The 14,067-nt window shown below is 41.1% G+C and overlaps 1 protein-coding gene across 3 annotated transcripts in view; it reads right to left on the bottom strand.

The window, feature by feature from the left end:
* Positions 1-13,405, bottom strand: part of usp13 (ubiquitin specific peptidase 13) — a 29,356-nt gene extending 15,951 nt beyond the window's left edge. The window contains exons 1-11 of one of the 3 annotated variants that reach the window (XM_062395924.1): positions 12,954-13,405; positions 10,972-11,097; positions 8,658-8,718; positions 6,697-6,818; positions 5,884-6,026; positions 5,300-5,484; positions 4,980-5,080; positions 4,305-4,495; positions 3,661-3,732; positions 2,554-2,626; positions 1,222-1,347 (exon numbers count right to left, since the gene is read on the bottom strand). In XM_062395924.1, the coding sequence (XP_062251908.1) occupies positions 1,222-1,347; positions 2,554-2,626; positions 3,661-3,732; positions 4,305-4,495; positions 4,980-5,080; positions 5,300-5,484; positions 5,884-6,026; positions 6,697-6,818; positions 8,658-8,718; positions 10,972-11,097; positions 12,954-13,064 (1,311 nt within the window). In that variant the 5' untranslated portion in view covers positions 13,065-13,405. Of the gene's footprint in view, positions 1-1,221; positions 1,348-2,520; positions 2,627-3,660; positions 3,733-4,304; positions 4,496-4,979; positions 5,081-5,299; positions 5,485-5,883; positions 6,027-6,696; positions 6,819-8,657; positions 8,719-10,971; positions 11,098-12,953 lie in introns of all 3 variants that reach the window. The other 2 variants (XM_062395922.1, XM_062395923.1) reach the window with 2 other exon arrangements.
* Between the last annotated feature and the right edge of the window lie 662 nt (positions 13,406-14,067).

Genomic DNA, 14,067 nt, shown 5'->3' with positions numbered 1-14,067 from the left:
ACTCACAATCTTATATAAACTCTATTAACTTGTAAAGTTGTCCAATTGTGTCCAATGGACACACACACACACACACACACACACACACACACACACACACACACACACACACACACACACACACACACACACACACACACACACACACACACACACACACACACACACACACACACACACACACACACACACACACACACACACACACACACACACACACACACACACGCACACACGACAGCCCATGGTTTGAACTGCAACTCTATCTGTCAGCTATTCTTTGCTGTGTCCCTTCACATGCCTGCTGTTTGACCCAGATCTCCTAATAAAGTCCTTAGCTATCTAGATGCAACTCTTTTGATTTAGAAAGCGCTTCAATTAGAGAGTTATACATCTGTTAAGAATGGTGGACACACAGTATTATTACACCGTGGCTCTGTGTGCCACCGGGTCATTGAAGTTTAAACTGCGATGACATCGTGACTTAACACAGCGGTTTGATGGCGGCATCTCTGCAAGCCAGCGATTCTATTCTAAGAGGTCACAGAAATACACAGGTTATAATTTTACTCAAGCCGCCACATGCGGGCTGACACAGGCGGGGGAAAATGTTGCTGATGATGCTGGGATTAGTCATATTCAGTCTGTGCCTGGATGATCAATCAGGATCTAGTTTACAGGGCTGTAGAGCGGACTGACGGAGGGGAGGTCAGTGAAGGGCATTTTCATTACTCAATGAACCAAGTTCATCCACAATACGCTAAGGTTTCCTCATATAATGTGGCAGATCTGTAGAAACTGAGGTCGTGAGAATCTGGTTGGTTTGATTCCTTGTGCTTCTCGACACGAGTTGTCGTAGGTGTCCGAGTCCCAGCCCTTGGTATCCCGCCACTGAGGCAGAACAGGGAGCATTATCTGGTCTGTGAAACAGATAGCGCTGAGCTATATATATCTAGGTTGAGAAAAACACATCAGAGCCACCCTTGTTTGTTCCAACCAGGGAGACGGTGTGGCGTGTTTATTGAAAGACAGATCCTCCCCTCTCGATCAGCTGCCCACATGTGTGACCGGGGTCAGACGTATCCTAGACTTTTGTGAAAATGTAATTATTTCACAGAGGAGAAGATCAATTTAATAGGGACAGTCAAAGTTTATGATAAGCAGAGTCCCTTTGCACCAGATCTCGAAAAGTTTGACCTCTACAGATTTAACCTCACTCACCTCCACCAGGTTGATGATGTGCATGAGAAACTCGTGGGCATCTTGTTGTCTGTTTGAGGAGAACTCTGGGTGTCCCCGGCCGACCAGGGCCTTCAGCATCCTCGCAGAGATGCCTTTCTGCTGGTGCTGGAATAAAAATATCTCGGTGTCACACACACACTGACTTGGCCACTCACTCACCTGGGAATGATACTTAGACAGCAGCAGCTCCCAGAGGTCGTCTGGTACCTGGCCCCGTGCAATAAGTTAGTGTCCAACATGTTTTATGTTGTCCTCAAAAGAAGAGACTTGATTATATCAATTTGATTGTGTGGTCAAAGAAAATGCTGCTAAATATCATTAATAAGTTAGAATGATATTGAGATAACTCAAAGTTTAGTATGAAGCATCAACAACAACAACAAAAATGGCACGGCTGTGAATGTTAATACTGGAATAGCTAATATGAGCAAAAACTATTCAAAGAATCAACAAAATAAGAATTTTGTTCACATGTCACCAAACATAAACTAGCTAACCAAAGTTTCTGCTGCTTAAAACTACAAAACTTTCTCTGAAATACATTCATTTGTATTTGTAATGGGTCATATGTCCTGAGTACTGCATGCCAACACAGCCTCCCCTTATCTTCCCAGCTGTCAATGTGTGTCCAAACCTGACTCCACCATCACATGTGTAGGAAGTGCAGGATCACAGCTCTGTGCTCTGCTCTCAGTTACTGAGGCTGCTGTGTGGTTTTAAAGAAGCCTGGAGCTTACAGAGCAAACACCGGGTCCCATTAGGATTTAAAGGCTTTCCTCATTATATTCCCTCACAGCTGTGTACTACAGTATGTTGTGAAAATGGCAAAGATTTCATAGAATATGCATTTAAAAAAGTAAAGGAAAAAACAGAAATGATCATATGAAATAATCAAATTTCACACATTACAGTATTCACATAATAATCATGCACAGTTCATATCTGTGACAAAATTAATAGTAATGTGGGGGAAAATCACAGTTATACATGTGGGACTGAACCCACCAGTTATTTTCAGACAAAAGGAAGAAATAAATTCATCTTTTGTTTCATCATCTCTTTTGAAAAGCACGAAAAGGCTGTGTTATTAATAAAGTGTATTAATAACACAGAATAATTTCTAGATGAAAAGACTTTTCATGTTTACAGTGGGAACAGGATGGCAGACTGACAGAATGTAGCTTCACTGTGCTGACATCCTAAAAAGATTCATTTTACTACCGGTCAGTGTTTGCATGCTTCTGTCGGTTACGGACCAAGTTTGGGAGCTGGACATACCCAGTTTAATACCTTGTTTTCTTCTTTCATCACCTGTTCAATGAGCTCAGATTTCATGGGTGGTTTGGAGTGCTGGCCTGAGATCAGTCCCTGTCCCAGTTTAGCCCTGTCGGAAGAAAAACAAAAAGGCAGAAACGATGTAAAATAAAGTCCGTCTCCAGAATCCTGATTTTACTTCCGAAGATGAAACATGGAGCCCCTGAGGGCTCCGTGCACGTGTGTGTCTTAACTCTGTCAGAACAAACATTTGAAAACCTTCACACAATACACCTGTGGCCTGTCTCACAAAGACACTAAGTTGTAACCTGCTGAATATTCATTCTTGGAAAAAATCTGACCTGAGTTCAAACGCAGCTCAGTTGCCATGGTAACAACACCTTAGACAGTAAATGCTAAAAGCTCAAATTAATTTTGTTTTGTTTTAGTAAACTCAATTACACCAGTGTCACTGTCTTCAAGATATTACTGCTGTTTCACATTCATGTAAGCCTTGTGTAGTTTTATTACTATTATCCAAATAAGTGTGATGGAATAACTAACAATTATTTTCATCTCATTTCATACTTATTTAATTTCTTTTCATTGTGAATCCTGTCTTTAGCCTAAATCATTTGAGGAAAAGCATATTTTATCTCATTCCATTGTGCAATGAAAGCATCAAACATGTAGTCATATCATCGCCCTCCATTCGTACAAGTAGTATTATTCATTTTATATATATTTGTTTATCATTCAGCACCTTGTTATTTATACACAGCAGTATTTTCCTTATCGGGCACATGGATACAAGGTCATAATAATATTCAGGATTGTGTGTTCAGTTGATATAATACATCAGCATTATTTCGTAGTTGATTTAATGCATCCATATCGACTTGCCCTTTTTTTATTTAGCACTAATATGAACAGGGACAGGTATAAACATGTTTGTGGAAAATGAGCCAGAGAATATGAGACATTCACATCCCTGATATTCATCACCTTTCTGACACTGACTCCACTCACACTCATCACGGCCAAGGCGTCTAAAAGGCCTCTGGTCTCAGAAAGGCTAGCTGAGCTGAGCTGTTTTTCAGCAGGTGGAAAACACCTTGACTGGTGTGTGTGTTCACTGCGTTATATCATACCGACGTCACTTACATCTGTGTGGCAAAGTCCTGGGAGGGGTCGAGGGGGGAATAGTCATATATCCTCTGAAGATTTCCAACATACCTGAAGATCAAAATACATGTCACAAGCTCACCTCAGACGGAGCACATGGAGCGCCACGCACAGACACATGCCGCGTACTGGGTGTTCATGAAAACACACAAGGTTGTACTGAGAAGATGGCAACATCCTCTTCTTGTTGTCATACTTTTACTTGAGTAACTTTCACCATAAAGCTCCCATTAAATATCTGCTGGAACACAATTCTTATGATGCGTTTAATTTACTATTCACACAGGTGGTTTCCATATCAGCAGCTGTGCCATTTTTACTGTCAATGAATTGTCACAATTTAACACTAACAGATAAATGTTTAATGTCATTAAGGCACAAATTATTCAGGTTAATGAACATCTGTTAGATATCTCATGTGGTGAAGAAACTTACAACTCAAGATGCTGCCAGAATCTCTTTTATAGCCGACAAATCCAGTATTATCTGCCGTTTAAATATCATTGCATACAGCATTTCTAGAAATGTATAACATCCTCTGCGTGGTCTATTCACTAGACAATAGAAACACAATAAAGCATGTTTTTCATTAGTAAATCCTCATCACAGCGTACAGTACTCACATCCTCTGGAAGTCTGGGATGCTGAAGAGAACCTGCATTACTGTGCCAAGGTAGCAGCTGTTGCCCATGTTCTTTATCCCTGTGTAACCAGAACCGAACACCGCCTTCAGTTTCATGCCGGACTCCTGGATCACCTCCCATTCACTGACTCTCGGACGCGCATTATTGTCTGTGTGGTGCCCGTTCTCTGTCTGAAGGGGAAACAGTAGAGGTTGTGTCAAGACTTTGGATTAGTTTGGTATATATGGTAGTGTGTTGCTAAGGACCCAAAAAGTTCAGTATTGTTCGTGTAGGTTTCTAAATCAGTCGCTCTTGATTAAACTTGTTACTCTTTGCTACACAATACTTGTGTTGAAGGAAAAGGTGGAACTACACTACAAGGGCAGTGCAGCATTTGACCAATATACAATGTGCAGGTACCAGGGTTTAAGAAAGGCAGAACTCAACTGTGAGGGCATGGCATGGTGAATTGCTCAAGACCCATGGAAGTCCAGTGTTTGAATGTGATGTTGTTTAGAGGATGCTTTCAAGGAAGCTGCAAACAGGATTAACACAGGCCATCTATCAGCCTCTACTTGCTGTACCGCACTAGTTCAAATGTTTTTGAGAAAGATGTCGTTGAAAACTGTTATTAGTAAAAAATCTTGACTCTTCTGCACAGTGAAGACAACTTACTCTTTTCTGCAGGATCTGTAGCATGTCTATTCCAAAGTGTGCCAAGTGGTCTGATATGTGAGGGTCCAACACGGCTTCTTCCTCTTCGAACGAATAGACATCTGAAACCAAGATAGATGTCCGTCAAGCTGAAGTTATAATTTTTCTATTTGCAGATTTCAGCCCAACAAGTTCTTCATACAACACTTAAAAATCGAATTAAGACTTCTCTTGGTGTGAAATTGTAAAGATTGTTCGTCAAAATGTTTTGAGTAACTGAAGGGAAGCGGAACATGAACTCGGATGCAACAGTTCAGATGAACCAATCATCTGTCTCAGACCTGCTCCGTCCGGGGTGATGGTGTCCAGTTTGACAGCCAGAGGGTAGTTGGTCGCTCTGTAGTGCTCCAGAGCGTGGCCGTTTCCTCCACTCCCATCAAAGAACCACTTCCCACAGAGCAGGGTACCATCTGTCAGGTTCAGCCACAGGTTTTCTCTCATCTCGCACTTCTGACACTTCCAGCCACTGACAACACACAAACATTGATGAAGTTTAAATAATATTTTCTCATGAAAAACCTCAATGCATAATAATAAATACTTAAATAGATAGAGGCACAAGAAACTGAAGTAAAAGAGCAAGTAGCTCCTGATATAACTAGCAAAACACTTTTTCCTATCTCAATATTTATTCAACGTAGCACTGTGTGAAATCAAACATTGGATTTTATTAGTACCAGGTAGAGGGAGAGGACATATTACATGTCGCTGTCTGTATTTCTATAACCATCATGGTGATACAGCTGAGAGGGAGCGCTGCACAAACATCGCTTACTTATGTTAATCAGGACAGTAACATATCTCAACTCTGAAATCAAAGAGTTCGTACAATGCTTATTTTAAGAATCCAAAATGTCTGTCCTACCTGGGTGGGATCTTGACGTCGTTATCCAGCTGTCTGAGGCTCCTGGCGTGTCTGGACACCTGGATCTCCTCATCCCAGGACTCGGGTTCTGCTTTCTTGTAGGCTGATGGTGCATTAAGCACTGCATCACAGGCGATGGTCACCTGGACATTGGATGACACAACGGAGACATAATCAACCGTGATCAAAAACAAAGCCAAAAACACAAAGCTGTGCAACAGGAAGTGACTAGAGCAGCACAGGAGGCGCAGGCAGTGGGCGAAAGAAAAAACAACATGCAAAAAACAACAAACAAAACATTTGCAGCACCGCAACTTCTCCATCCACAGCATTAAATTATACATGCATAAAACAGGAAGGAAGAACAGCAAATAAATAAATAAAGACACGAGTGAAATGTCTCCTCGTTTCTCTGTGCAAACAAACCCACACTCAAAAGTGGTAAAGGCAACTTGGCGTGCACCTGGTGGTTCCCCATTCTTTTATGTAGAGTGAAAAAGGTTGTGAAATAGTATTTCAACAACCTCCAATCCATCCTCCAAAAAAACTACTAAAGGCCGGATTAGGGCTACTAGACAAGTTTACATGGTGACACATCACAGAATGTCACTGTGCGTTAAATATGTTATTATCTATCATTCCTGAACGTAAAATATTAGCAAACTATCAATTATCCTTAAAAAGGTTCAGGCTTTGTGGTGGCTCTTTGCTCAACCCTGTCTGTCCAGTGTCCGGGGAACCACTGAGTGCATCCTCCACTTCAACATGCATGGAAACACACACATCGCCCTCATGCAGCGACATCTCACTGACCAGAGCGGGCAACTCCTCAATATTTGGTAAGGGGATCTCGAAGTGGTCTGGAAAAATGACGAGCTTGGCCTCATCTTCGTATTCATAGTCCTCTCCGTTAAAATCACGGTTTAGCTCTAAATCTTCAAAGGGAGGAAGCAGATGCTCGGTCAGCTGCAGTTAGACACTGACGGACATCACCTGACAAAATCCTTATTGTTATTCCATGATGGAGTTTGTTCTTGGTTATTTATATTTTATGTGACGTCTGTTCTTTTTTATGTTCTCTATTTGTTCCTTTAGTCAAAACCATAACAGTCTTAGGTTCCATTGGACAAGCAGATGAATCATTGAACAGGAAAGACATCAATGGCGTCTTTTTTACACTGACAGGATGATAATGACTCTTTTGATCACACTGAGCTATATTTAGGAATTCAGCATGGTTTGAATCTTTGACAGATTCAAACCATTTATCTGTGCAGCTATGGAATCCTCATTTCATTAGTGCTCACATAATGAGACCAGAAGGGCACTCAGAACAAAAAGCCTGGATCCGCCTGTTCATCCGGAACCACGCTTAAATGTAATAGGTTCTCCCTTAGCCCATCGCACCCACACTTCAACCAAGTTTGAATGAAATCAGTTCCATAGTTTCTGCATATTCCAACAGACAAACAGCAATGAAAACATATAGGATCCAAATTAGGGAAGCAAATAACAAATATTTTTATTATTCACTGATATGGTGGATATTTCTATTCTTATTACTTCTATATTTTCTATAAAATGTCAGAAAAAAGGGTTAAGGTTAGGATAACAATAAATTGATGACCTGAACATTTCACCTCTAACCAGAATTATACCAGTCTTAACTTGAACCTGAAAAAAGCGAGCTTCCTCTCTTAATCTCTGTCTCCATATAGAGCCGTCCATCTGTCCTCCTCCCAGCACTAAAGACGTGTAGTGACTCATTACAAACAGATCACAGGTTACCCCTGACATTGTTATTGTGCACATTGACTTCATGGCAACCACAGGTCTGACGTCAGCAGCTAGCGGGCACGATTAGATCACTGGACTGGTCCGGGGATGACGGGGGATACATGCATGTCTACTGTCACAAAGATCCAAAATGGCCAAGGAAAGAATCGTCATCAAGGCCGGAGGACAACTTCTTAAAGAAAGACTCTCGCAAACTTCTATCAGGGCCAGAGTCAGGTGATGGATGGTAAAGTCAATGGAACTCTGGGCGAAAACGGTAACATCTTTCAGAACGAGGTTGAGTGGAAGGAATTCCCCCACCAGCGGTGAGGGGGGGCTGGGGAGGAAGGGCGGGAGAGGGAGAGACACCTGGTCCTCTCCGAGCCGCAGCGTCATGACTGCAGCAGAAGTGTGTCAGTCTTGACGGGAGGTTGACAGGTGGTGGCAGCTGAGAGGCCGCAGCGATTGACAGGAGGCGGCCCCACTGTAAACCAAGCAGGAGGAGGTAGAGGAGGAGGAGGAGGAGGATGGGAGTTGGCCAGGCTTTGATTTAGAACAGTTACCAACCACATATACAAATAAATGGGCTATATTTAGAGCACAGGAGGAGGAGGAGGAGGAGGAGGAGGAGGAGGAGGAGGAGAGGGCTCATCATAGGAAATATGTGACGCTTTCGGGTAAAGGCCGGTCGGAGGTGCAGCTGGTGGGTCACCACTGTGTTACAAACAATAACAGTGGCTTGTAATGGAGGTGGTTCTCTGATAACACCAATCACATCTCACAAAGTGTCATGTTTCTTAAACATGGTAGAAGTTTTAAACCAATTTAAATGTTATTGTATGGCCCATATTCACAACACTGTACTGTTTTTTCGTATTTTAATTTAGGTTATAGCTTAAGTACATTCAACTGAAAATATTGCTGTGTACATAGAATAGTTAATAACTTTTACTTCTAATGTAGTATTATTACTGTGTGTTGTTGCTACCCACACTTACCTAGAAAGACTTTTCCATTTCTCCGTCTGGGGATAGCACCACTTGCAGCTCCTGTGGCTTTCTGTGAGAAACAACAGGGATGAACAGATTAAACTGGGTGAAAGAATCTTCATTCAAAAAGGGCCTTTAAGGATTTTAACTGTAAAAATGCTGAGAAAAACGTTTACACTTTGACAGGAGATACAGATGGTTGTCAATTTGTTAGAAATAGATGCTGGATGTTCTAGTTGCCAGATCAGGTTACAACTTGAGGGGAAACCCCCTTTGAGAGAAGGGTCAGTATTAAAGAATGATGCACTAAGGTTGTGCAGCTGTGTTTGTAGACTTGGAAAGATATAACTTACAGAAAAACACCATGAATTTGGGCCTGTCTTTACCCGTGTCCTCGAATTGATCTGCCCCTACTATATTTCTCTTTTCTCTTCACAATGGACTTTCAAGCCTCTGTCTTTACCAGGCTGGTAGAGAAATATTTTCAACACTTTGTCAGTGACTTTACAAAATAACAGAGTACCACCGACTGGTGTCTGTCCGGCCCGATCAGGCTCAGCCCGGGTGCTGCCCACTCAGTCGACAGGAGGCCGGACACAGAGAATGCTGACACACCGAGTGGACTCATGGGAAAAAAACAGCAGACACGGGAGCCTAGAGAATGTGAGCAGCTGTTTCTGGCCAGATTCAGGCATGGAAATAGAAGCTCTTTACAAAGCAGAGCTTATCTGGGGTCAATTAGAGCCATTGAGGAAAACACGGCTGCAGCTACACCCTCTGTTGTTCACCAGAAACTTTGAAATAAAAAATGGTTTGTTCGCATAAAAGCAGGAAAGTTCTGTCAAATCACTTTATAAATTTTCAGGGATGGTAAATAGAAGTTATAATTTGAACATCAGAAGTATCTTGTAAATAGTAAGAACACATAGGTGCTGTCCCATGGCGGAGGTGAAGAGGTGAGGCCGATCATGCGTTTGTTTGGAACAGTTTCCAATTAAGTGTTTTCCTTCTATAGACATGTACAGGTGTAAACTGAAGAGACACATGTTTTCTTAGGCTTTCGATTGTTCATATTGACTTTTTCAATTTTATTTGATATTTTATATATTGAAATTGACCAAAGTAAATATCCTTTCTCTTTGTTTGTATCACTGTAAACTTTATTCTCTGTACATGTCAACATGTTGACATGTTGACATGTTGACATGACTTTCAGTTGACCTGCATTGACTAAAAACAACAATTGGAAATACAACCATTGTGCAATATTTCAAGTGTTCAACCTTGTCTTTTTTCTGAGTATTCTTATTTTATTGATGTTTATAATTATTAATTGTAAATGTTAACATTAAAAACTATTTCTATTACATACAGTGATTACTGTTACTAAAAACAGTGTGAAGGGTTAGAGTCGCGATACACAGCTGAAAACATATCAAGTGTTAGACACAAACAAAGTCTGGAGGTCAGGTCTGGTAACGAGCTCAATGAAATTTAATATTTTCCTCTTTTTCAAATACGATATAAAAGACGCTTAAGTATTCATGGCGCATCAATTTACAGGCCATACAATGTGATTTTACCACTGATGTTGACTTCTATGTATAGAATTAAAGCACAAGAATGTGCATTGTGTAATGACACTGACTTTGAGAGCAAAGAAGTCAAGGATCAAATTATTCCAGTCAGAGAAAATAACTTTACAAACAGTAAACAAATCTATTAAAAAAAATACTAAATATTAGGATGTATTTAAGGTCATATAGTAATGTTAAGTATTTACTTATTTATAGAGCTTTGTTTTACTAATATCATCTTTTATTTTTTTGATTATAAAACAGTTTCATTTATTGGTTGTGAACAAATACATTAATAATCACTTACGTCTGCTTACAAATACACATTAGTGTAATAGAAAACATTAATACTTGTAAGTGTGATGCTTGTAACTGTGAAGTATGAATTTAAATGTTTCTTTGAATATCAAAACAGATTATTTTAATACCATTTAAGTAGATGAGATCTGATTGAAGCAGAAAAGAAGCTGCACAGATGATAATCTATAGCTGCTTTAGTGTCATCTCTTCCTCATTCTCTTTTGTGTGTTGTGCTTTTACAGACTGTTCAGACCTGTCAACATGTGGTTTGACGAGGTCCACTATGTTTGAAAAACTTGGTGGAAGGACTGGAAATTGGCCATTCAATATTAAAATTAAGGGTACTGAAGGACCTTCTCTTATTACTACGGTTCCAAATCGACTCCTTAGTCCAGTTTAAAAATCAGTTCCCATTACAAATATACAGCGTGTGGTGGAAAACGTACCTCTTTAACATGTCGCTTGAGGTGCATGTAAACGCTCTGTCCTGTTTTGCGATAATGTCTCTCCACATGTTCTCGTCCGAAGCCCAGGAATGTGTTCATACACACATACAGGCCTCCCTCAGACTCCTGTGGACCAAAACAAACAGTGTCAATGAACAGAAGTGCAAGTGGAAGAGAAAACAAACACAACAGTGAGTGTAACATGTTGAAAACCTTGAAAACTTTGCTTGATATAGGAAATTTACCCTGTTTAATAATCAGCATGTCCCATCTTTATTCTGGCCGACCATTAATATTCAACAGCTAACAGGCAGAGATATAGTCCCTATAATGTATATATTCCTGTAGAATAATAATAATAATCTTTAAAATTATCTTTTTATCTAATACATGGAGGAATTTAGGTGACATTTCAAATATTGTGAAAAATAGCATAACATCGTTATCATTACAATTAGCCTCATTTGAGTTTAATTTAAGACTACATGGTCGGGGAGATGTGTGAGTGATTCTGTAAGCACCTTTTCTAAAAAGCTTTCTCACACACACAGTCTTGTAAAACAGCCAAAAATCTGTTCCAGCCCTGCATCGCAGAATAAAAATGGCTGCTAGTAAAGATCTTGGTTTATACTGTAAATCAGTGTTTCCTGCTCATAATAATCAAGTCAAAGAATGCTATACATTTTTTTGATTAATCTCTTTTCTTTTTGGGGCAGTGAGGATCTGCAGATTTTGCTCCAGTTTCAAAAGCACAGTAAACTTATTTCTCATATTTCTCTCGAATCTGAAACAGCGTGTTACTGAATATTGAGGTTTGTTCATTTTGATATGCGGGATTACAACTACCTAAATTTTTCTGACATTAAACAACTTTCAACACTATCACACGTGGACTCGCAAGAGACATAATACATGTAGAATTACGTGTATCAGCGATCAGCGTGGGCCTTATCAGCCCCCGTGATAAACCTTTAAGTGGCCCAAAGTGACATACGAGCTTCAAGAGAGCACGGATAAAAATAACCCAGACCCTCCGGCCAACATGATGAACTCCAGACAGCTGAGTCACCTTTAAATACGTTTTCAGTCCGAAAAGGAGGTTTACATTGTGAGAAATGTTTAGAGCAAAAGAAAACAATTAAAGGATCAGATCTGCCACATGTTTTTACAAGTAGAGGAAAGGTTTAAGTATTAAAGAGTCAGAATCATTCATTTAGATGCCCCGTCTCACTTGTCAAAATCAAAACATATTCAATATTTAACTTCTGAGAAATAAACATACTTTAATTAATCAATATATGAGAATAAGAACATTTGAATTAGAACGCATGAGTCGTTGACATACTTTGGATGCAAGCAAGTGTGTGTGAGGACAAGTTTGTGTGTGTGTCTCCAGGTACAACCCATGTGTTCAGAACCTTAATCACAGTTACATTGTGGGAAATCGGAAAAGCAAGTTGTCGTATTGGAAAAAAATGTTTTATTTTAAGGTGGTGATCATGTTTGAAGGTTAGCTTCAGGAGAAGATTAGTTTAAGATAAGGGTTCGGCAAGTAGTTACTATGGTTACGGACAGGAACTCAATTTAAGTCAATTGAATGTCCTCTGAAGTCACAGAGACACGTGTGTGTGTGTGCGTGTGTGTTGACCTGTCAGTGTAATGTATTGTAATTGCTTAAACTGCACAAAGGAGGACACCCCTCATCTCTCTGTTCTCCTCACAGGTAAACAACATTATTTATTAATTTCCTCTCCAAGTTCCCTCTCACCTCACACATACACACTCACACACATGGAGACATTTGTGTGTTTTTGAGGCTGTCAGTCCCCACATTTCTCTCCCCAAACGACCCTCTTCTCTCATGTCTCAGTGACAGCGTGTGTCTGTCTCTGTCTGTCTCAGTGAGTGTCTGTCCGTGTGTGTGTGTGTCTCTGTCTTTGTGCGTGTGTTAGCAGGGAGGCAGGACAGGGGCTTCCACTCACCGGGGAGTCGAAGGAGAAGGCGCACTCGCTCTTGAACACCCTGTCTCCGGTCTTGGGCACCCTGATGGTGGGCATGTAGGGGACCAGCAGCTCTCCCAGGTCTGCAGCCATCTTCGCATTCCTGCTCCTCGCGGCACAGTGCTGCTGGAGCACCCGGAGCAGCGCTGTCACCGGAGAGGAGGCTATTTTTAAAGCTCCCTGTCTCTACATTCCTCCTCCGGCCAGGGGGGATGTGACGCTGGGAAACATAAAAATAAAACCACACCACGGCAGTAGGAGGAGGAGGAGGAGGCGGGAGCTGAGGCTAATTGCTAATGCTAATGAAGAGGAATCTAGCGTTGCTCTACTGTTGTTGTTTTAAATAAAGCTTTGCTACATCACCACCCACCTCCACCGCCTATGCTGCTTATGCTGCTGCTGAGGTGACGCCCGCCCTGAGAGCCTCCACCCTGGGCTGTGTGAGGCAGGAGGACCCCTCCCACCTCCGAGCAGGATCCATAATAATCACAACACCTCCCACACGTTACTACAGCGTGTGCTCCTCCTGCAGGAAACACGGGAAACTGGTTGTGATCGTTTCAGTTTGATCGTTTGACCGTAGTGTCATCCGAGAACTGCGTCACTCCTCTGCAGCCTCTCTCGATAGATAACACAGATTGATTATATCCCTGTTGCTTTTGCGTTTATAACAAACATCTGGTTCTTCATAAAACATGTGTTTAACTCGCATCTTGTCCAGTGTGAGATTCCAGCAGCCACACGTCAAATCATCCCATGTGTCAACAAGCCTTTGTCCAACAGTCTGCTCAGCTCTGTCCCCACGTGGACGCTCTCCCTCACTGCAAATAAGATACAATAAAACAATAATAGTAACACGGTGCATACCAAGGACCAACAGTCCATTATATCATAAGTCATAAATATCAGTTAACAGCAAATGTTTCCACTACAAGCTTTATTTTAATTGGAAACAGATTTTTTAAACTGGACTTAGCATTAGAATTTGAAGCAGCAGTGATAAAAGTGGGAGGTGGAGAGAAACATACCTCCACACAGTCCCTTCAAATTAAATCAAGCAGCACCAAATGTCACAACAGGCACGTGCACAGATAGC

This window comes from Platichthys flesus, chromosome 9 (assembly GCF_949316205.1).
Source record: "Platichthys flesus chromosome 9, fPlaFle2.1, whole genome shotgun sequence".
Lineage (NCBI taxonomy): Eukaryota > Metazoa > Chordata > Actinopteri > Pleuronectiformes > Pleuronectidae > Platichthys > Platichthys flesus.
This window is presented reverse-complemented; position numbering and strand designations above follow the sequence as displayed.